Source organism: Nuphar pumila, chromosome 2 (assembly GCF_984573655.1).
Source record: "Nuphar pumila chromosome 2, dmNupPumi1.hap1.1, whole genome shotgun sequence".
Classification (NCBI taxonomy): Eukaryota; Viridiplantae; Streptophyta; class Magnoliopsida; order Nymphaeales; family Nymphaeaceae; genus Nuphar; species Nuphar pumila.
Genome location: NC_143250.1, coordinates 140,423,008 through 140,448,144, shown reverse-complemented (window position 1 = coordinate 140,448,144; position 25,137 = coordinate 140,423,008). Strand labels below are relative to the sequence as shown.

The 25,137-nt window shown below is 35.9% G+C and overlaps 1 protein-coding gene across 1 annotated transcript in view; it reads right to left on the bottom strand.

Moving 5' to 3' along the window:
* Positions 1-275: 275 nt before the first annotated feature.
* The window catches only part of MLO4 (Seven transmembrane MLO family protein), a 70,590-nt gene continuing 45,728 nt past the window's right edge, over positions 276-25,137 (bottom strand). Inside the window, exon 15 of the mRNA XM_089996943.1 lies at positions 276-742. Coding sequence (XP_089853069.1) covers positions 722-742 — 21 coding nt within the window. The 3' untranslated portion in view covers positions 276-721. The remainder of the gene's footprint in view (positions 743-25,137) is intronic.

The window sequence follows — 25,137 nt, the reverse complement described above, 5'->3', positions numbered from 1 at the left end:
TTGTTTCTCAGTAAAAGAAACATTTTCAATTCCTCTTGCTTCATGGGCCAAGACATGCATCACTTGAGAATGTTTCATACCAGATTCAATGCATGCATCTATAGCTTTTTTTCGAGGCATATTGGTCCTTTTTGCCAACTTGTGCATGTTTACTTTAGATAAAGAATGTAATACATGATTGTGTCTCAATTGAATATTAAGAACAACCCACTTCTTCTTTTTGGGACATAACCGAACAGTCATTCTTGCTTTACAACCGCATCTCTTAATAGCTCTTTTCTTCTTTAACTCTCCATTTTCTTTCTTAAAGCCTTCCTTTTTGCATGTAAATTGTCTCCAAAAAACTACTCCCCTTTTTCTTTTTGAAGTATTTATTTTAGTATCAAAGCCACCCATCCTACCATACGTATTGTAGAACGTTTGTGCATCCACGTCACTCTCAAATTCCATGCCCTTAACAGGTGTACTCTCCAATGGCACACCTGGAATGTATTCTTTACTTGTTTGGTCTTCCATCACACTACCTTCATTTGCATTAATAGGCACATGACCAACATCATTTTGTGCATCCAATTCTGGAACAAATTCTTCATCAACATTCAAAGCCAAACTCACATGCACATTTTCACAATTGCCTACATCTCCACCATTGTCTATATTTGAATTAACAGACATGCCCATCTTCCTTGCCACATTAAGATTTGTAGAACACCAATTTGTGTCAGCTTAAGCCTTCTTCAGCCTTTTGAACAAGAAATCAACAAAAAAACAAATCAGTAAACAATCAGATCCATTGAACGATGATGATTAGCATTAATATAAAAATGAAAGATAAGATGCTTAAGCAAAACCATAAATATGTAGTCTCAATGATTGAGTTGAATCACATGAAATTACTTTGCTAAAATAAACAATAAAGAACCTTCATATACTAAAGAAAAACAAAAGCAAACATGTATCTATAAATATTTGTTATTCTACTTCATGATGGGTGATATGAAGTAAGCATATTAATTCTACAATTTTATTACGAACCTAATATAATTAAGACCATGTTGCATTATTGCCCTCTTCAGTAGAAAGAAAGCTCTAAATTAAGCAATTTTTAAATAGCTTCCACAATTAGGTTCACTACTAAGCTATCCTTTCGTTTGCCATTAATGAAAGGAACTTTGCAAAAATAAAAAATTTCTGAACATAATTTTTTTCAGTTTGATTTAAGTGCCACATCGAATTAACCCAACACAACAGATGATGGGTGATTGAACAGAATTAAAGTTTAAGATCATGTAAACTCACTAATTACGGTACTAACAAGATTAGGCATCATTTCACACACACAGAGAAGTACCAATGAAGAAACGTAGACAATAAAAACTACATTCAGCTCCAGAAAGTAACAGAGAATTCCAAGCTTCGAATGCTAGAATTCTCGCATGCATAAACAGCAAGTAAAATGTCTATGTCATTCAAAGCTTCCAATGCAACCAATCTAGAATCTGCAAGAACTTGATCAGACTGAATTACCTAAACATAAGTTTGAACTGTATCGGGTAACACAAGATAAACCTGAAACTTTCTCCTACTGCAATGAGAGACATTGAAAATGGCAAAAAGAGAAAAAAAATCCCATTACAATCACATTCCTAAGTTTCAAATCAATCATAACCAACAAATGATAACATGCACTAGAAATAGACGACCAAAACCATGGGTATTTTTTTGAGGTTGACTTGTATATTGTGCAAATATTTTTCATTAATAAAATATTTATTTTTTATGTCTAGTTTTTCCTCATGGCTGTATCTAGCCAAATGCATTTGGATTTCATTTATGTTTGATAAAATTGTTGTTATTGTTTTGTATTACGTGTGTCTTAAATTTTGTGCCATTTCGTGACAAGGGGATCTCCGACGTGGGAGGTATCTCCGATGCTAAGGAGTTGCATAGAGAGGGAGAGGGAGGGGTTGTGCGAAAATGGGGGAGAAGGGTAAAGTTGGGTAAAATAAATAGGGTTTATTCTAGTTGTTGGATCTCTGTGAGATCCAACGGCCAGAAATGGTGCATTTTTGGCTAGCTGGAGTGTTAGGTTAAGCACTCGTCATACATGCTATAAAAAAGCACCTTGCCAGGCATGATGTGGCATGCATTTAGTTGAGGTTGGTGACACTTGTTAGAATTTGTGGAATGAATTTTTGGGTTAAATTGGATGAGTAACCAGTGAATCTATGTCAATTGAATTTGCATTTCAGCGAGCCACTTAGAAACATAAGATGAACGAGGAAAATAAATCAATAATTAGGAAAAAAGAAGCCATAAGTGCACATTGCATTCAGTGCTCCGTGAACACAGTTTTCCCAATCACAAGTGCATATTTGGGAACTCTCTCTCCCTAACACACATACATACACACTAGTGCGCACACAAACACACACACACACACACACACACACACACACACACACACACACACACACACACACACACACACAGAGAGAGAGAGAGAGAGCTAATAACTGGTAGGGATTGTGGTAGAGACAGTTTCGGCAAAGGTAACTTACTAACTTGTAAACTTGAAAAGAAAAAATGTAAATGTAATAGAACATGTAGCCAGCATATCACATGAAACTCAAAAGAACAAAAAGAAAAAAAGAGGGTTGTTATTTTTACATCACTTCATTCTTGCTCCACTAAAACAGAAAAGTGTTATTTGCACAAAAGGCTCATGTAGGACGGTTTGAAGAAAATGGGAAAAGACCATCAAGTAATAGGAGGCAAGGAAGTAAAGGATGAAAGAATATTGGGTTTGTAATCACTAGTTTTGCATACAACTACATAAAAATTAGGAGTTATTAAACTCTACCATTTTGAAATGGCTTGGTGGTAGAGTTAGAGGATGGTTAAATCCAGGGGAGGAGACAAGAATCTAAACCAAGGTGAGCACAAAAGCACAGTAAAAAAGAAAAATTAATTACTAATAAACTATACTAAGGGCGGAGCCAAGAATCTAAACTAGAATGAGCACAAAAGCACAGTAAAAAAAAATAATAATTACTAATAAACTATACTAACAATATGTTTAAAAAAAAGTTCTAAAGCATTAACTATTCATGGATTCATGCTTAATGATAATTGAAAACAAAAACACAGAAAAACCTCAAAACCATATTTAAATTTATGATATTTTTCAAAAACCAAATCAAAATCCTGAATCCTAACAAACATCATTCATAGATATGCTAATTGAAAAAAAAAAGAACTCCTGAAATTCTAGTTAAAATCAAGCATGCATTCATGGAACCACGTTTAATGTTGATTGAAAACGAAAACTCAGAAATACATAGAAAGTCTAATTAAATATTCATGTCATTTGAAAAACCAAAATAAAAAATTTAAATCCTAACAAAAAACAAATATTTAAGGGTCTGAAAACTGAAATCAAGCATTCATTAATGAAATCATGCTTAATGATAACTGAAAAGAAGAAAGAGCACAAAAAGAAACCCTAAAAGCCTAATTAAACATTCATGTCATTTGGAAAAGTCCAAATCAATACCTTAAATCTTAAAAGATCATTAATTTATGCTTATTAAAACAAACAAACAAACAAACAAAGCTCCTAATATTCTAAGAAAAAACAAGCATTCATTATTCATGGAATCATGTCTAATGCTAATTGAACAGAAAAACACAAAAAAACCTAAAACCCTGATAAAATTTCGTGCTATTTAAAAAATAGAAACAACTAAATCAAAATCTTAAATCCTAACAAACATGATGCATTATGCTAATTTGGAAAACAAAACAAAACAAAACCCCTAATATCAAAACCTTATCAAGCTTTATTCATGAAAAGTTTGAAATGATTAATTAAAAAGATGGATTGAAGAAGAAGAAGAGAGGGCATTGTGCACAACAGTGGGCATGGACTCACGCCTCAGTCTTCACAATCCATGCTCATCCCGTTCGTTCCATGTGTGAGAGAGAGAACCATCACCACGTCTGGCGCGGCGTCGGAGAGGCAGTCGGTGGTGGTGCTTCGCCGGAGAGGCCACCGGCCTGCTGCTGATGCGCTCCAACAATACTGAGAGGGGGCAAGACGAGCGAGGCAGAGTTTCAATCTTGAGAGAGAGAGAGAGAGAGAGAATGGGGGTTGGGGGCGTGTGTTTCCACGCCTGGGTCGGGTCTCAAGGTGGGCACTGTCCATCCTGACCCGAACCAAGGCCCTAGCCCGAATCCCCTGTTGGATGGGGGCTGGTAAACGAGTTGAACAAGCCGAGCATGGGTTATTCCGGCTCAGCTCGTTAAGGCTACACCCCTGCTCGGGTTCAGCTCGTGAGCCCGTCACAAGCCAACCTGAGCTTGGAAAGCTGATCACAGCTGGCTCGTTTTATAAAAAGGTTATTTTTTAAGTTTTTAAGTGTTTTTAGAACTTGATAATACATAAAATAAATAAAGTATACAGAAAATAATTATATTGTATAGTGAAAATGGCACATTTTTCAAAATACCCTACAATTTTCAAATTCTTCCTCATGTTCAACTTTGCAAACGTTTGACTTCTTTAGGGCCATTTTACCCTTCATACGAGCAAACCTTATCAAATTTGTGTAATATATCAGTGTACTCTATGGGTATCACAAACTCTCATTAAAAGGTAGATTTATATGTTTTTTTTAAGTATCTCACGGAATCTACATAATTATATTGGCAAACTTTCTACAAACTGAAACCTATCAAACTTCACAAAAATTCACATATATAGTACAAAGTTTGCATAACCATATATGTAAACTTGTAATTGAAACCTCTAAAAACTTTAGAAGCATTACACTAAATTCATATATATGGTAAAAAGTTTGCATAACTATATCTGTAAACTTCGTATAACTGAATTCACTAACTTCACATATATAACATGAAGTTCATATAACCAAATTTGCGAACTTTCTATAATTGAAACATGATGAAACTTCACAAATATTTCACATAAATTCTTATATATAGTAAACTTTCTATTATTAAAACTTATCAAAACTTCCAAATATTCTACTAAATTCATATATATAATACGAAGTTCGCATAACCAAATTCGCAATCTTCTTGTAACTAAAACATGTCATAACTTCACAAATATTTTACTAAATTTATAAATATAGTATTAAGTGCACGTAGCTTATTACATGTTCAATAGCTTATTATATTTTTTTTTGTTGATGAAATCATTTGTGTGTGAATGTGTAAAACCTATAAAATTTTCATGAATTATTAAATCAATAAAGGAGATTTTAGTTCAATTTTTGAAGTTTAAATGTCGATAAATAGCAATTGAAGAAAATAAAATTTAGAAATATTTATATATACTTGAATGAAATTAAAGGTTCTAGGAATTAACCTGAAATTGAATTCCACAATTAAAATTATTGGATCTAGTATTTGGATCTGGATCTTAGGTAGATTTAGAATCCATTTTAGAAGTAGATTGGATCTAATCCAATTACATTAGATTTGGTGTTTGGATACCGGATGTTGGATAGATTTGAAATCCATCCTAGAATTGGATTTAAATTTTTAGTTGATCCAAATTGAATGCAATCCAAATAAGATCCAAAACCAAATAGGAAACCCAAATTAGAATTCTAATTAGAATATTAAAAATAAAATATAATTTTTAATTGAAAGGTGGATATGGTGGCTCAACCCCTGGTGGGACCCACCTACCAAAGAGGTGAAGTCAACCCCCTTCTCTCTCTTTATTTTATAGAGATAATTCAAAAAAACAGTAAAGAAAAAAATAAATATAAGGAATAAGGTAACTCATGAGCATCCCTGGAAAAGGGAAGAGGGTGACACCCTCTCCCCTTACATTTGTGGGTGAAGACTTCAAGGAAAGAGACACACACTCTTTCTTTCCCAACTCCAATCTTCTCTTTTTTGGGGAAATCAAAGCAAGCAATCAAAAAAATTAAAGGAAGAAAACATAAATTCAAAACACTTACCTTAGTGAGGAGCACCAATGGGTTTCTTTTGTGATTGATAGATGGCAAGGAAAATTTAGATGGATGTGTTGATTGAAGCGATGCAGGATCTTGTAAAGACAATGCAACAATAGGCCACAACTATTTGGGACCTACAACTGACAAGCTAGGAAAGTGCCAACCCCAGAGTTGTGGCTGAGTTAGGTACCCAATCAAGACGGTTGTTGGTGGTGCCATCACTGCATGGAAGGTCATTCGGGATTGCTAAATGAGGAAGGCCACATATAGAAAGCACATTGCAGTGGCAACTCTCATCGATAACGGCTCAAGTCACTTGGTGGGACTTTCTCTGTCTGCCACAGTGGCAAAGGAGGTAGAACACTCACCAAAACAAATGTGCACAAGTAATGTGAGGGTGTACCTTAAGATGTACTCGCAGTGCCCATGAAGGACAACAAATTTTTTTTCTTCTACCAATAGTTGGAATGAGTCAGCAATGAACTCAAAATAAATAAGTTCTTTTATGATAATATCTTTATAAGGATGAACCCGAATGAATATCGTACCATTATTATGTAAAATTTAAAAATTGTAACACTTTGATAAATAGATGCATGATAACTAGTACTCATTACAAAAAATGATCAATATGGCAGATGAGTCACTGTGCAAATGCCAGCATAAATGTGAACATTAACACAAACGCGAACACCAACAATGCCAATGAATGGCAGAAGCAGAGAGGCTCTCAATAACTTGGCACAAACTTTGAACACACACATGCAGAATCAACCCGAACATGCAGCACCAGTTTAGGCAAACCCAAATAATGGTCAGATGACTTATGAGAAGTTTCTGAAGTTAGACCCGTCTATATACTAAAAAAAAGTTGATCTTGAGGTGGCCAAGAGTTGGCTCAAAGAGATCTGTGAGCCTTTCGTGTTCTACTAGTGCTAGAGGACCGAAAGATTGATTTCGGCATGTATCACTTGATGGGAGACACTCGAAAGTGGTGGGACACTGTCCAACGGGTTCGGTTCACTGGGATAGAATATATTGCATGTGATAACTTCAAGACAACCTTTCTGGAGACATATTTCCCTCCACATACACGACAAAAGAAATAACAAGAGTTTCTAGAGCTCACCCAAGGCAACATGAGCCTAGTTGAATATACCACTAAATTCTGAAACTTGGAACATCACTACCTGAATCTTTTTCCTGATGATCAGGCCAAGGATAATAAATTCATTTAAGGACTCAAGGATGGATTGAGATACTATGTATTGACCAAAAGACCTTCTACGTTTAATGATGCTATCGAAGTTGCTACCACTCTGAGTGAAGAGTGAGAAAGATCAAAGAAGGACAACAACAGACCTGATGGCAAGGGTGGAGTTCGCAGGCCACCATTCAATGGCAGAAAAGAGCAACCTCCTAGAAGAAGAGAAATAAAAAAGAAAAAATCGCATGCCCCAAAAGCAGAACAAATCGTGTTCAAAGTGCCATTAGACCCATCCAGGATAGTCGTATCCTCGTAACACGAGCACCTATCATTACTGCAGAAAGGTCGGCCATTACGCTTGGGATTGCATATGCTCAGGGGCAGACTGTAGGAGAAAGACAGTCATCACCACCACAACAACATCAACGACCACCATCTGCCAAAAATAAGGTATATGGGCGAGTGCATGCCATCACTGCCAAACAACTAAAAAATGACAACATGGTACAAGGTACAATCTCTATCATTGGACATACAACACTTGCCTTATTCGACTGTAGAGCAACATACACTTTTATATCTTTTGATTTTATAAAACAACATAAGGTACATGATCATGCATATAATTCAGGGTTTATTAACATTAAAATATGCATGATTTTATAAAATAATGTTTTAAAAACCCAATTTTATGTTAGTTTTCGAGTAAATGTGCTAAAATGATTTAAAAATAGAAAATGCATGAAAAATAGTTTTATTTTACATTTTTTATACATATTTTAGTTTTTTTTTTATATTCATAGTAGTCTAGTGTTAGTTTTCAATTAAAAATAAAAAAATAGAGAAAATAGTTTTTAAAATCATTTTAAATGTTTGTTTTTTTTAGAAAAGAAGAAAAAAATTAGTAGAACAGTTTTTATTTTTCTTATAAATGAAATAAAGTTTTGTTTGTAACTTTTTGAAAAAAAAATTCTAATAAACCAGTTTACAAGGTTGTTGAATTTTAAAAACTAAAAAATTAATAAGCAAACCGGCTGGAATCGGTTTGCATTGTTTTAAAACTGAAAATCTTTTTGAAACCGGTTCCAACCGGTTTGAGTTCTTTAAAACCCCCAAAATCACAAAAATCGGGCGCCTCCTCCCATTCACGCCTGAAACCCCTCTTTACCCTCTTTCCCTCTATTCCCTCTCTTCTCTCCTTCCTCCACCATTGCCGGTGGCTATCCCTTTCCCTAACTTCTCCTTCTCCCTCTTTCTCTGTCTACACTCCAGCCGGCGGCAGTGGTGGAAGCTCCTCATTCCGGCGACAGCGTGGTGGAGGTCGCCGCCTTCTTCCCCAATTCTTTTCTCATTTCACGGTAAGTCTTCATCTCTCTTCTTCTTCAGTTCTTCTTCTTCAGTTCTTCTTCAGTTCTTCTTCTTCTTCCTCTTCTTCTTCTTTAGAACTTCTTCTTCTGTAGGTTCCTTAATGAATTCCGGTTTTATTACTGTGTAATAAAAACTTAAAATATGAAAAAAATAGAAATACAAAGAAAAGAAAAAAATAAACCGATCATTGATTTTTCTGAATTTTTTTCATCTGCGGATCAATTTCGTGCTGTCTTTGATTTTCTGTCGTTTTTTTTTATTTTTTTCTCATTCCTAAAAATTCTGTTCATAGCATAATGTAGTTCCAGATTTTTTTAATTTCATTCTGTGTTTTCTTTTTCTTTCTTTCCCTGTTTTTTTCATTATAATTTTTTTTTTGTTGTTTCATCACATTAATTTCTGTGTTGATTTCATTCGATCAGATAGCTAGATTTCTTCTATTGTTGTGTTTAACTGATCATCATAATTTTTTTACATCAGAAAAAGAGAGCACCGAAAATTTGGATTGATTTCCATCTGATGGCATGATGTTTACTGTATTTCCGGTGATGGATTGTGGTTTAATGAATTTTCCGGCGAGTGATTGTTTGAAAGTTAATTGACTGATCTATTATCAAAGTGCCAACTGAAATTTGGCTATTCCTGGTTGATCATGTGATTTCTGAAAAAGGCTGGGTTAATGAAAGAGAAATGTTGTTCAGCCGTGTTGATTGATTTTGAATTGCTGGATCAAGAGTGATGAGATACTGATCTCTGGATCAGTTTGAGTGATCAATGTGACTTCAAATTTTTGAAGATCTATCTAATTTCCAGTGATCAGGAGTATAGTTTACTGAATTTTTTTACAGTGTTGTTTAGCTCATTTTCCTGTGATGGCTGTATAGAATTTAAATCAGGATTGTGGAATGAGTATAGTAGAATAAGCTTGTTTGAATTAGTTAAGTAACTAGGAATTGTTAGAGTGATTGATTAATAAAGTAAACTAGCTTACTCAATATTAGATCATAAAACTTACTTAGTTGTAATGGATTAATTAGTTGTTTTTAATATTACTTTAAATCTTAGAATTACTTAGTTAATTGTCATTAGGTTTATCTAGTTATTGTCATTTAGATTTCGTTTATTTTACTTTCCATTGTTTTAGTATTCTCCGTTTAGCACTGTTTCTACTTTTCTCTCTTGTACTGCTCGTGTTCATTTGAATTGTGCAGGATAGCACGGGACTGGAGCGAAATTGATTACGTGACACGAAGTGCAAGAATAGAAGAATTTTACTTTTCAGTTTAGAATTAGGAATTTAATTGGGTTTGTAAATATTGCACTTTACGCCCTCTGCGAAGGGTATTCATTTGTTGTAATAGTTAGTTGTTTTTAGTTTTCTTGAACATTTTACATTTCAAATAATTCGGCAATAAAGATTAGTTTAGATTTGTGTACTTGAATACGATATATTCCCGTTCCCTGAGTTCGACCCGGTCTCATCCACTAGTGAGAACCGGTTTTTATTATTTGATGTCTGGTTTTCACATGTTTTACATTTAAAAATCTTTTCAAAATTACAACGATTTAAAAGAAGACATCAAATTTTTGGCGCCGTTGCCGGGGAACGGCGTAATATTAGTATTCGCTTTATTGCCTAGTGTTTGTTTGCATTTAGGTTTAGAACCACGTATATGCATATCTTAGAGACGAGCTTACTTTTCTGCACGCCCTACCTACTAGGAACCCCTTAGAGGTGACTGTGTATGATTGGTACCGTACACATAGATTTCATAATTCTTTGCATAATCTCTGTTATGTGTCACTGCGTGGTGTTTGTTTAGTTTTTGTTGTTTTTAGTTCACTCGCTTTGTGGTTTGCGTGGTTTGGCCGCTTAGTGCATTAGTTAGGTAGAAAACCCAAAGTTAGGACGTGTGCTACACCGGTCTACTCCAAGGTGTACGCAATGGCTGGCGATCATCATTTGATCCGTCCTTTGAGGGAGTACTTCATGCCAAATACGTATACTCCCACCTCCTGCATCACGAGACCTGATGTAGGAGCGAGCCATTTTGAGATTAAGGCCAGTGTGATTCAAATGTTACCTTCGTTTTATGGCCTTAGCAATGAGGACCCATATCGTCATCTCGACGAATTCCTTGAGATTTGCTCGACTGTGCGAATCAATAACTTTGGAGATGATGCTATGCGGTTAACTTTGTTTCCATTCTCTCTCAAAGATAAAGCCAAGCACTGGTTAAAATCTCTTGAGACGGTTTGTATTACTACTTGGGAAGGATTGCAAAAAGAATTTTTAAAAAAATATTTCCCAATTGGTAAGACGAACCAGTTTCGTAAAGCTATAACCAGTTTTTCTCAAATTGAGGGAGAACAATTTCACGAGTCTTGGGAGAGATTAAAAGATCTTCTCCGCAAGTGTCCCTATCACCAGGTGCCTCGTTGGCAGTTGGTGCAGTATTTTTATGACGGGCTTACTGAAAAGCACTGTCAAATGGTTGATTCGTCTTGTGGGGGCACTTTTATGCTCAAGAGTGAGGACGAGGCATGGTCTCTATTCGAGACCTTAAGTGAAAACACGATGCATCATACCTTGTCTTCACGGCTCGATAGGACTACATCTCTGTCTAGTGGTCCTAGGAAAGTTGGGATTTCCGAAGTTGGGTCTGAATTAGAATTGCGTACCAAGGTTGACCAGTTGACTAGGAAGTTAGATCAATTCCTAGCCAATTCTTCGAGAAGTCCAGTAGAAAGAGTGTGCGAGCTATGTGCTAGCCCTGCACACTGTGTTTCAGATTGTCCGGCAGCGCCATTATATCCTGAATTCGTTCAGGAGCAGGTGAATGCTGCCCAAGGTTTCGCTAGACCCATGCCTGATTCGTTTACATCATCATATAACCCAGGTTGGCGAAACCAGTCTATTTTTCCATCCCATCAGCCCTCCCAGACACAGTATAGACCCAGTAACCCTTCACAAGGTTACTCCCATCCCATTTTTCCACAGGTTCATCCCCCAGCCCAACATGCTTATACTCAACCCCATCCTCATGAGCCTTCATTTAGTCAATCCTTCCAAGATAGGATATTACAAGTTTTGAGCTCCCATACGCAGTCAATAGCCAAGCTAGAGACTCAAATGGGACAGTTGGTTGAGACCTTCAGTAGGCAAAGCGAGGGGAACCCATCTAGTCAGTCTGTTGTCACATCCAAGGGAGAGGATTCCATGTCATTTAACTTGCAACCCACTGCTTCACATCATGAGCAAGTTAACTCTGTTACACCCCTTCAGTATGGGAAGGCGTTTCACCCCACTCAGGAATCGACTCATGAACCTCATATCATTTCTACTGACAAGTCGATCTCCATGATACCTCAACAGAAGGGGCCAGACCTACAGCATGCATTCTCATCATATAGAGCCCCATTTTCTCAGCCTTTAGGATCACCAATTTTTACTAAGTAAGAGGTGCAGATGCAGAAGGTGCTTGACCAAGTCAAGCCTGATCATATTCACCACTTGTCTGAAGTTGCATTCATTGATACTCGGTCGGTCCTAGACTCTCATTTCTTGACCAGTCTCTCAGATGAGACTAATATCTGTTCTTCACGTCGAGAGAGTTATGATACTACATTTGGAGGTAGAAGGGATGGAAACACAGTGCGTAGTGTCACAGATGACACTCTTTAATTCATAGAACCCGGTTGAGTCTGACTTCATGTCCATTGATCTCATGGACGATGAAAGATTTTTCCAGGGATCCGTCTGGCTGGGGACGTGAAACTTAGCGCTTTATGGGAGGCAACCCATATTCTGTACAGTATTACAGTTGTTGTTAGGATTTGTAGATTTCATTTGGTTTTATTTTTCGTTTTCTATCTTTTCTATGAGTTTCATGTTTTGTCATGTATACATTGCATTCATTACATTCATTACATTTATAGAACGTGTATTTTTAATTCATGTCAGGTTATTCTACTCTTTTCCCTCATTTATTTTCTCTCATGTGCATTCACTTAGTTTCATATAAGCATGGGGGAGTGCCACTGGGACAGTGTCATTCAAGCATGGAGGAGGGTATAGAGTGCACACCTTGATATTTCTGTTTAAGTTCTTGCACATGTTTACACATCTCTCATAAAAAGTAGATTTTTAAAGAAAGAGTTTGAACTTATATGAATGTTATTTCAAATCTAATGTTTTTAGAGGATTTTTAAGCCCCACAAATTTTTTTTCTGACATAGATCTAAAAATTATGGTTGTTTATGCGGATTTCGAGGAAATGATGATAGATACATGTTAGAGTTTATTTTGAATCATAAATATGAATATGCACAGTTTTATTTTTGAAAAACTAAGCAAATGAACAAAAGCGTAAAAAAATGAGCTCAAAAAGTGAGAAAAAGCATGCGTTAGGTTGTTTGGATAATTCCACAATCCTTAGTAGATGGAACTTAGATGTAAGTTGAAACTTTTAATTCCATTTTCGAAAAGGAGAGTGGAAAACTTCGTGATCCTAAGTAACTGAGAACAGATACAAGTTGAAATGTTTGACTCTCACGTTATAAAGGTGAATGAAGGAAGTCACTTTTATGTCTTAGTTGATATCTTTTGGTATGTATTGAAAAAGTATAGAAGATATTAACATTGCACAAGGCATAAAAGCAGACCACACGCAAGCTATAAGAGAAAAATAAGTGCGCAAAAAGAAAAAACGTGAAAAAAAAATAAAAAAATCGAGAAAAGAGCTGAAAAAGAGAGAAAAGTTCAGTGCTTAGAAGAGTAATTGAGAAAACCTGTGCAGAAAACATATGAGTGAGGATAAGTAAATAATAATATGTTTTTATTAGATTTTCTAAGAATAAAACATAAATAATTGTGATATTTAGAAAAGTGAAAGAAATTCTTTTCTGTGGTGGTATATAAAAAACTCTAATTATATTGTGATTTTGAAATAACAGGAAATATTTGTGAAAACAAAGTCTTTAATTACCTACTGCTTATGAGAATGTGTAATATTATGCATACATGACAGAGATGTTTGTGGGTAGCATCACTGCAAACCCTCACGAGACCTTACTCGTCCACTGGGGTAACCCAGGGGTTGAAAGGGCTTGTTGCATGAGCTAAATGCAACCGTGATTCCTACGAAAGTGAGTTAGGTGATAGTTTGATTTCGTGCATTTTTCTAGTTTGCTCGAGGACTAGCAAAACATAAGCATGGGGGTATTTGATCATGCATATAATTCAGGGTTTATTAACATTAAAATATGCATGATTTTATAAAATAATGTTTTAAAAACCCAATTTTATGTTAGTTTTCGAGTAAATGTGCTAAAATAATTTAAAAATAGAAAATGCATGAAAAATAGTTTTATTTTCAATTTTTTATATATATTTTAGTTTTTTTTATATTCATAGTAGTCTAGTGTTAGTTTTCAATTAAAAATAAAAAAATAGAGAAAATAGTTTTTAAAATCATTTTAAATGTTTGTTTTTTTTAGAAAAGAAGAAAAAAATTAGTAGAATAGTTTTATTTTTCTTATAAATGAAATAAAGTTTTGTTTGTAACTTTTTGAAAAAAAAATTCTAATAAACCGGTTTACAAGGTTGTTGAATTTTAAAAACTAAAAAATTAATAAGCAAACCGGCTGGAACCGGTTTGCATTGTTTTAAAACTGAAAATCTTTTTGAAACTGGTTCCAACCGGTTTGAGTTCTTTAAAACCCCCAAAATCACAAAAATCGGGCGCCTCCTCCCATTCACGCCTGAAACCCCTCTTTCCCCTCTTTCCCTCTATTTCCTCTCTTCTCTCCTTCCTCCACCATTGCCGGTGGCTATCCCTTTCCCTAACTTCTCCTTCTCCCTCTTTCTCTGTCTACACTCCAGCCGGCGGCAGTGGTGGAAGCTCCTCATTCCGGCGACAGCGTAATGGAGGTCGCCGCCTTCTTCCCCAATTCTTTTCTCATTTCACGGTAAGTCTTCATCTCTCTTCTTCTTCAGTTCTTCTTCTCTTCTTCTTCAGTTCTTCTTCTTCTTCCTCCTCTTCTTCTTCAGAACTTCTTCTTCTTCTTCTTCTTCTTCTGTAGGTTCCTTAATGAATTCCGGTTTTATTACTGTGTAATAAAAACTTAAAATACGAAAATAGAAATAAAAATTAGAAATAAAAAGAAAAGAAAAAAATAAAGTGATCATTGATTTTTCTGAATTTTTTTCATCTGCGGATCAATTTCGTGCTGTCTTTGATTTTCTGTCATTTTTTTTTATTTCTTTCTCATTCCTAAAAATTCTGTTCATAGCATAATGTAGTTCCAGATTTTTTTAATTTCATTCTGTGTTTTCTTTTTCTTTCTTTCCCTGTTTTTTTCATTATAATTTTTTTTTTGTTTCATCACATTAATTTCTGTGTTGATTTCATTCGATCAGATAGCTAGATTTCTTCTATTGTTGTGTTTAACTGATCATCATAATTTTTTTTACATCAGAAAAAGAGAGCACCGAAAATTTGGATTGATTTCCATCTGATGGCATGATGTTTACTGTATTTCCGGTGATGGATTGTGGTTTAATGAATTTTCCGGCGAGTGATTGTTTGAAAGTTAATTGACTGATCTATTATCAAAGTGCCAACTGAAATTTGGCTATTCCTGGTTGATCATGTGATTTCTGAAAAAGGCTGGGTTAATGAAAGAGAAATGTTGTTCAGCCGTGTTGATTGATTTTGAATTGCTGGATCAAGAGTGATGAGATACTGATCTCTGGATCAGTTTGAGTGATCAATGTGACTTCAAATTTTTGAAGATCTATCTAATTTCCAGTGATCAGGAGTATAGTTTACTGAATTTTTTTACAGTGTTGTTTAGCTCATTTTCCTGTGATGGCTGTATAGAATTTAAATCAGGATTGTGGAATGAGTATAGTAGAATAAGCTTGTTTGAATTAGTTAAGTAACTAGGAATTGTTAGAGTGATTGATTAATAAAGTAAACTAGCTTACTCAATATTAGATCATAAAACTTACTTAGTTGTAATGGATTAATTAGTTGTTTTTAATATTACTTTAAATCTTAGAATTACTTAGTTAATTGCCATTAGGTTTATCTAGTTATTGTCATTTAGATTTCGTTTATTTTACTTTCCATTGTTTTAGTATTCTCCGTTTAGCACTGTTTCTACTTTTCTCTCTTGTACTGCTCGTGTTCATTTGAATTGTGCAGGATAGCACGAGACTGGAGCGGAATTGATTACGTGACACGAAGTGCAAGAATAGAAGAATTTTACTTTTCAGTTTAGAATTAGGAATTTAATTAGGTTTGTAAATATTGCACTTTACGCCCTCTGCGAAGGGTATTCATTTGTTGTAATAGTTAGTTGTTTTTACTTTTCTTGAACATTTTACATTTCAAATAATTCGGCAATAAAGATTAGTTTAGATTTGTGTACTTGAATACGATATATTCCCGTTCCCTGAGTTCGATCCGATCTCATCCACTAGTGAGAACCGGTTTTTATTATTTGATGTCTGGTTTTCACATGTTTTACATTTAAAAGTCTTTTCAAAATTACGATTTAAAAGAAGACATCAGTACATATAGAACCATTGAATCATGCCCTAGATGTATACAATCATATAGGCTTTAATTCAATGTGTGTGACATATGTGCCTAATATAAACATTGAACTAGAGGGCCACAATCTATCTGCTGACCTAATCATGCTCGATATGACAGTATATGATGTGATCTTGGGTATAGACTAGTTATACAAACACTACGCACGTGTTATATGTCATGAGAAAAATATTGTGTTGTCCCGATCTGGATGCCTTATAATCAAGTTCAGACTCTCAAGACCTATTCTGAAGAATCATGCAATCTCCATATTGAAGGCCCAGAAGTATATTAGGAAATGATGTATTGCATTTTTGGTCAACATGCCAGTTATAGATCCAAAACACATACCAATAGAAGGGGTGAAGACTGTTCAAGAATATCTAAAGGTATTTTTGGAAGATCTGCCTGGACTTTCTCCAACACGAGAAGTAGAGTTTGGTATCAAATTGATACCAAGAACTACATCTATATCCAAAGCACCTTATCAGATAGCACCAACGAAGCTTGAAAAATTAAAGAAACAACAACAGGAATTCATGGATAAGGGTTTGTTATAACCCAGTGTATCACCTTCGGGTGCACCTATTTTGTTCATAAAGAGAAAGATGGGTCAACGAGGCTATGCATCGACTATCGGATGTTGAACCAGGCCACAGTAAAGAACAAGTACCCACTACCACATATCGAGGATTTGTTCGACCAATTGTAGAACACAAAGGTGTTCTCAAAGATCGATTTAGATCGAGTTATCATCAACTTTGAGTTAAGGAAGATGATGTCAAGAAAATGACTTTTTGAACCGATATGGATACTACGAGTTTGTAGTCATGCCATTTGGACTCACAAATGCTTCGATCTCATTTATGGATTTGATAAATTGGATATTCTGCTCATATCTCAATTTATTTGTAATCATATTTATTGATGATATCATGATATGCTTTGAATACAGTGAGCAACACTGAGACCATCTACGAACCGTATTGAAAACACTTTGGAAACATCAGTTGTGTGTAAAATTTTCCAAGTGTGAATTTTGACTTGAACAAGTCACGTTCTTGGGTCATGTGATCTTAAAGGATGGCGTTTCGGTAGACCTTGCGAAGGTAACATATTACTTAATAAACTCTTTTGAAAATATGTATAAAAACAACTTAAAATTTTTGAAATCTTATGATTAAACCTAAAAAAAAGTGTAATAGGTGGAGGCAGTATTGAATTGGGAACAACAAAAGGCTGTCAGTGATATCAGAAGTTTTCTGGGATTGGAAGGCTATTATAGATGGTTCATCCAGATTTTTTCACGAATAGCCTTGCCCATGACTAGGCTACTACGGAAAGGCATCCAGTTCAAATAAAATGATAAGTGATAGGAGAGTTTTCAAACTCTGAAGCAGAAACTCACTACAACCCCAATGCTGACATTACCGTCGAGACATGGCGAATTTGTAGTCTTCACAAATGCCTTGGGGACTGGATTGAGATGCATCTTGATGCAACACAGAAAGGTCATCATATATGCATCACGACAATCGAAGACAATGAGAGGAATTATCCCATATGATCTCGAGTTGGTTGCTGTCGTATTCACACTGAAATTATGGCAACATCACTTGTATGGAGAGTAGTTCGAAGTATTCACAAACCACAAGAGTTTAAAATACTTATTTTCTTAAAAGAAATTGAACATGTGACAACCACGCTGGTTGAAGTTTATAAAAGATTACGAGTTCACTATCTCGTACCATCTTGAGAAAGCCAACGTGGTGGCCGATGCTTTGAGCCAAAAGCAGGAGGCAACTTGTCTAGTTTGGTGGTAGAAGACTAGAAGATGTTAGAAGAATTTGTGAACTGAAAACCATTTTTGGAAGATTATTGAGTGATTCATATATCCAGTCTGATCATTCAACTTGAGTTCACTGCCAAGATTATCAAGGCACAAAAGATAGACCCTCAGTACGAGAAGTTGAAGGCACTCACACAGGAGGAACATGCCTCTCTTAGGTTGAAGGATGATGAAAGCTTATAGATGAAGACTAGATCTGGGTACCAAATGACCATAAAATAAGAGAAAAATTATTGAATGAGGCTCATAGATTCAAATATACCATACATCCGGGTAGTAAAAAAATTCACAAGGACCTACAACGAAGGTATTGGTGGAACAAAATAAAACAAGAGATCGCAAGATGAGTGGTGTTGAGTAGATTTTTGAATAATTTTATGGTATTTCAGGGGATTTTTTTTAAATTGCTTATTGTCTTGATATCATAGGTATGTCTCAAAATGTTTAACTTGCCAGCAGGTCAAGATCGAGTATTAAAGACCAGGTGGTATAATGCAACAGATGGAGATCCTGTAGTGAAAATGGGAGGATACCATGATAGATTTTGTGATAGGACTACCCAAGACCGGGTGACAACATGATGCAATTTGGGTGATCGTCGATCGACTCATCAAATCGGCATATTTCTTACCAATTCGGGTTAATCAACTACTAAAAAGCCTCACATAATTGTATATTCAGAAAGTTTTGCAATTACATGAGACACCAGTCTCAATTATATCGGACCAAAATCCTCGTTTATAATCACTATTTTGGAGACAATTGCAGAAAGTTTTGGGTACAAAGCTAAAGTTCAGTACCACTTTTCATCCACAAACAGACGAGCAGACAATTAGAAAGAACAATACAGACTCTCAAGGATATGTTGTGAGTTTATATCCTTGATTGGAAGGGTGATTGAGATACACAAGTAATACTCACTGAATTCTTATTTAACAACAACTACCATGCAAGTATCAGAATGACACCCTATGAAGCTCTATATGGACGACCATGCTGATCTTCAGTTTACTAGGTTGAGGTTGGTGAAAGAATAGGATAATCACTGATGGAGTTGCAAGACTATACACAACAAGTACAGATGATCAAAGATAGACTCCATGCCACCTAGAGTTGGCAGAAGAGCTACGTGGATCAGAGGCGTAGGGAATTCACTTTTGTAGTGAAGGATTTTATCTTCCTCAAAATATCTCCTACAAAGAGTGTTTTTTGGTTTGGCAAGAAAGAAAAGATCAGTCTCAAATATGTTGAACCATCCATGATACTGGAATGTATTGGTAAGACATCATACAGAGTAGCGCTACCTTCCCAATATTCACAGATACATGACATACACTACAAGAAAAATACTAATTAGTGATGGACATTTGCGATAGACAAAATCCATGGCAAATTGGCAATGGATTAGAGAGAGAAAGATATTCATCGCTAAAATAAAGTTTATTTGCGATTTTAGCGACGAAAAATATTATGTCGTTAATCCATCACTACTTTGCGATGGATTTTATTTTGTCTCTATATCCGTCACAACTTAGCGACAGATCAGCGCCAGAACTATTCAGTCTTTAAGTCATCGCCAAATAGCGATGACTTAGCGATGAAATTTGGCTGTCGTGAATCCATCGCTAATTTTCTCGTAAATCCCTATTTTTTCTCTTTTCTTTCTCTTTTCTGTTTTGTCTCCACCACGTTTCCCCGACCAGCCTCCCGTTGCCCCCCCGGGCCGCCTCCTATTGCCCCCTAACCCGCCTCCTGTCTCCCCCCGGCCTGCCTCCTGTCGCCCCCCGGCTCGCCTCCCGTCGCCTCTGGCCTGCCTCCCGTCGCCCCCTGGCCGACCTTCAGTCGGCCCCCGACCCACCTCTGGTTGGCCCCCGACCCACCTCCTGTCGCCCCCGACACGCCTCCTATCGCCCCTCAACCCGACAACATCGCCGCTGACCCTCCTACCTAACTCACTGTTACCCCCTCCCTCTCTGGCAGTCTTGCTGACCCCCTTCCGTCGTGCACCCGACCTAGGCCGACACCCCCGTCTGGACATCTCCTTTCCCTCTCTTTTCTGCTCGTGTTCCGGACATCCCCGACGCCTTACCCCTGTTTTCGGCAACCTCGCAGGTAACCCCTCGACCTGCCTTCTTGTATTATACTGTATATTTATGCTTTGCAGGTACATTGCTGAGCTAATTGCACGATGCTTAGTGCTAAGCATCACATGTGGCTAAAAATGCAATGCAAATAGAAACAAGAAAAAAATTCAAAGGCATAAGCAATTCAAATCGGGTAAATACCCGTGGTGAGTAAGTGATGCAAGTGCATCACATGTTATTTAATTTATTGGATGCAACATTTTTCTGTTCACACACTCACTTAGTTGTGGATATCTAGGACTGCTTTGATGAAGTTTGGATATCATGCTGGGTATGATTTTAATGTATAAGAATAGAAGTGTTCTTATTTTTGGAGTACGGATTCCATGCTCAGCATGGTAGTAGTTAGCGAGATATTGGAGTGTGTTTGCTGCAGGTACATGTTGATATATGTTTTGATATGAATGTATTGCAATGTTTGATGTGTTTGTATCCATGCTTGCACGAAGTTATTTTCCATTTGTTTATACCTTTCATGTAAAATTATATCCTGAAAACATGCTTCAAATAAATGTATCATTTTATGAAATATGATTTCATATTTTTAAATATTCTCGTGATGTGTATAAATATAATGTGATGGTGTTACACACGAAAATATATGCATTCAAAAAATTACTCACAAACAATCACCAAACAAGAATTAATAGATAAATTAAATATTTTTTTCATCATAGGATTATTAAGATTCTCTTTTAACTGGTGATGATAATATCTGTAATATTATAGGACAAAATGACTGTAAACCGTGAATGAATGTACCGTAGGATAGTTGATAATGAGGTGTCGCATGAATATATAGATGGTGTTGACAGTTTTATTAAATTTGCAACGACAAGTGTCAGTATAGTGGATCACACCGGTCGGATCAGATGCCCATGCACGATGTGTAAGAACAATTGATTTGCAGAACCTCATGGCGTTAGACATCACCTATACAAGAAGGGTTTTGTTAGTGGTTATCAAAATTGGATGCTTCATGATGAAGAATTTTGGAATAATTTTGACGCAAGGGTAAATGTGATGCATGATAATCTATATATGGATTTGATATTTGATGTCGTAGGACCAGAAATGAGTTCTGCTATGAGACATAGTGATGCACCAACTGGGGTAGAGGAAGAAGCAACAAATGATGCAGCTAGTACATTTTATGACTTACTTAGAGATGCTGATGAGCCACTGTGGAATGGTTGCGAGAGTCACAATATCTTGTCTGCAGTTCTTCAACTACTGAATTTGAAGTCAGAGTATAATTTGAGCCAATCATGTTTTGACCGTCTGTGCTCTATTGTGAAGAGTATGTTGCCCAAATATGAGAAATTGCTACAAAATCTCTACCGTGCGAAGGTTATGGTCAATGCTCTAGGTATGGGGTATCAAAAGATAGATGCTTGTCCCAATCACTGCATGTTGTATTTCAAAGATCAAGAAAATAACAGATCATGTTCATCATGTGAACATCCTCGGTTAAAGCCAAAGACAAAAGAAAATGATAGCACAAGGTCAAAAGAAGTATCATATAAGTCACTCTGTTACTTTCCTCTCACTCCTAGATTGCAACGACTTTATATATCTTCAAGGACAACTAAAGAAATGATATGGCATGCAAATAAAGTTTGACATGATGAAGACAAGATCACACATCCTGTTGACGCAGAAGCTTGGAGGCACTTTGATCGTACTCATCAGAATTTCGCTTTGGAAGTGAGAAATGTTAGGCTAGGTTTATGTATAGATGCATTTAATCCATTTGGGGGTAGATCAACCCCATACTCGTGTTGGCCGATATTTGTCACCCCATACAACCTTCCTCCAAGCTTGTGTATGAAGCATCAAAATTTTTTCTTGTCTCTATTGATCCCTGGTCCGACGTCTCTGGGCCAAAATCTTGATGTATATTTAAGGCCATTGATTGATGAACTGAAAATACTGTGGGATGACGGTGTTCTCACATACGATGCCCATAAAAAACAAATCTTCAATATGAAGGTTGCTGTTTTATGGACAATCAGTGACTTCTCTGCATATGATATATTACCTGGTTGGAGCACACATGAGAGATTGGCATGTCCGTACTGCATGGAGGATACAAAATACTTTAGATTGATGCATGAAAGGAAGTCATGCTGGTTTGATTGTCACCGTCGATTTTTACCCAACGATCATCCGTTCTGACGATAAAAGAGTGTGTTTTGAGTAAGAACAACTGAAATAGAAGGTCCACCCACAAGGTTGTCTGGCATAGAAATTTTAAGAAGATTGCGATACTTTCCATGTAGACTGACAGATGCCCGTAAGCCAACGCCCTTTATTGGATTTGGGAAGGATCACAATTGAATAAAGAAATCTATATTTTAGGAACTACCATATTGGCCGACCTTATTGATAAGACATAATTTGGATGTCATGCATGTGGAGAAAAATGTGTTTGATAATGTGTTTAATACGGTAATGAATGTGAAAGAGAAAACGAAGGACAATTCGAAGGCTCGTATGGATTTAAAAGTAATATGTAAAAGACCAGAATTGAAACTCAAAGAGTACAATGGCAAAGTAGTGAAACCAAAGGCAATGTACGTGCTTGAACCAGATCAAGTAAAGATGGTATGTCAATGGTGGAGACAGTTGAGATTTCCAGATGGATACGTTTCTAACATTGCTCGGGCTGTGAAGATAGACGAGGGACAATTATATGGGTTGAAGAGCCATGATTGTCATGTCATTATGCAACAATTGATACTCCTAGCATTCCATGATATGTTAGACAAAGCTATATGGGGGGTATTGTCAGAGTTAAGTAGATTTTTTAGAACATTGTGCACATCGGAAATCGTAGTATCTGAGGTAAAGAATCTTAAGGAATTTGTCGTAACTACTATTTGTCAGCTAAAGAAGATTTTTTTGCCAACATTTTTTGATGTTATGAAACATGTGATCATACATTTGCTATATAAACTTAGGGTTGGTGGACCTGTGCAATATCGGTGGATGTACCCATTTGAAAGGTATATGTTTTTTAAAAAAATTCTTTTCAATGCTATTGAGAAATTTATTGTAAATCGAGATGTATATTGTTGACAGATGCATGTTTGACCTCAAAAAAAAGGTCCAGAATAAAGCAAGAGTAGAGAGCTCTATTTGTGAGGCATACACTTTAGAAGAGATTTCAAATTTCTCATCTATGTACTTTAAACCTCACATTTCAACATGTTATACATGCCCACCTCGTAATGATGATGGAGAACAATTAACTGTAACTGACAAATTATTTATATTTCAACCACTTTGGCATGCATTTGGCAGTTGTCGGTCAAGACTCTTGGAAGATCGAGAGCAAGATGCAACACAAATCTATATCCTTTTTAATTACTCAGCAATCGACCCATACATCAAGTAAGTATATTTAATATGTAACCCTAAGTTCTATACGTGCGTACATGGTTCGGTAAAATAAGTTTTTGTTAAATGCGGATGATTTGATCTGGAGTTGCAAAGAAAACTTCCACATCTCATTGATGCAAAAGTACAAAAAGAACATGAAAATAAGTTTGTGGCATGGTTGAAAGAGTTGGTAAGGACAATTGTATACATTCTTTCCCTGTAAACAACAATAAGATACTTAATTGGTCGTGATCACAGTCATTGTTTATGCTTGTAGGTCCGCCATGATGATGTTAAAGATCAAGGAATATGTGATTTACAAAATGGTCTGTCCAAAGTTATGCAATGTTACAACGTGTACATCGTAAATGGTTATCGATTCTATACAAAAGACTGATATCAACAAGTCAATGATGAATAGTGGTGTGTGCATCAAGGGTAGCAGCTACGGTGAAAATGAACATGACTATTACGGTGTTATAGAAGAAATAATGGAGTTGACTTACTTAGGCACAAATAATAACTTAACTTTATTCAAGTGTCATTGGTTTGATCCCACAGCAACAAGAGTCGACAAAGCCTCAGACATTGTGGAGGTGAATCATAAATCAAGGTTTGAAACATATGAACCATTCATATTAGCCTCGCAAGCTCAACAAGTTTACTATACTTCATATCCGAGTACAAGGAAGTCAGATAAAAATGAATGGTGGGCAGTTTGTAAGGTGAAGTCTAAACTATACCCCGAGTATGATCAGTTACAGAAAGACGAGATTGCTGAAGATGGTGATTACTATCAATCAGATGATATGCATGACTTCTCTTGTGGTCACGATGTCGCACATGGTATGCATGTCATATCTCTATTGTCCGATGACACATGCATAGAAGAATGTGATTCAAATGATATACCAAGTGGATGGGCGCTAAATGAAGAAGAAGATGATGATGACGAAGAGGAGGATGAGGAGGAAGAAGAAGAGTATGAAAGTCAAACAAGTGATGAGGAATCATTCTCGAGCTAGTGAAATACATCTTGTAATACATATATGTATTTGATCTGAATGATTAGAATGATTTGAATATATTAAAATGTATTGCAATGTTTAAATGTATTGCATGAACTTATTTTTGATTTGATTATGTATCTTCGATAGGTCTCAACTACTGAATTGAATATATTGTAACGTGTTAGAATTATTTGAATGTATTGCAATATTTGAATGTCTTGCATGAATTTTTTTTTATTTGATTATGTATCCATAAAGATATAGAGTTGTGTAACTGATCCAATTGTATTGCAAGTTAATGATAAGTATTGTAATATTTGATATCTTATGTTTTAATGTAGGTCCATGAAGATATCTTATGTTTTAATGTATTGCAGTATTTGATGTGAATGATTTGAATGCATTAAAATGTATTGCAATGTTTGAATGTATTGCATGATATTTTTTATTTGTTAGAATATGGTTCGTGGAGGTCACAGTCGTCAGACACCTAGTGGTAGCCAGTCTCAGCCTTCATCTTCATGGGCTGCTTCGACAGGTATATCATTTAAATAATTATATACTTGATTAGTTTA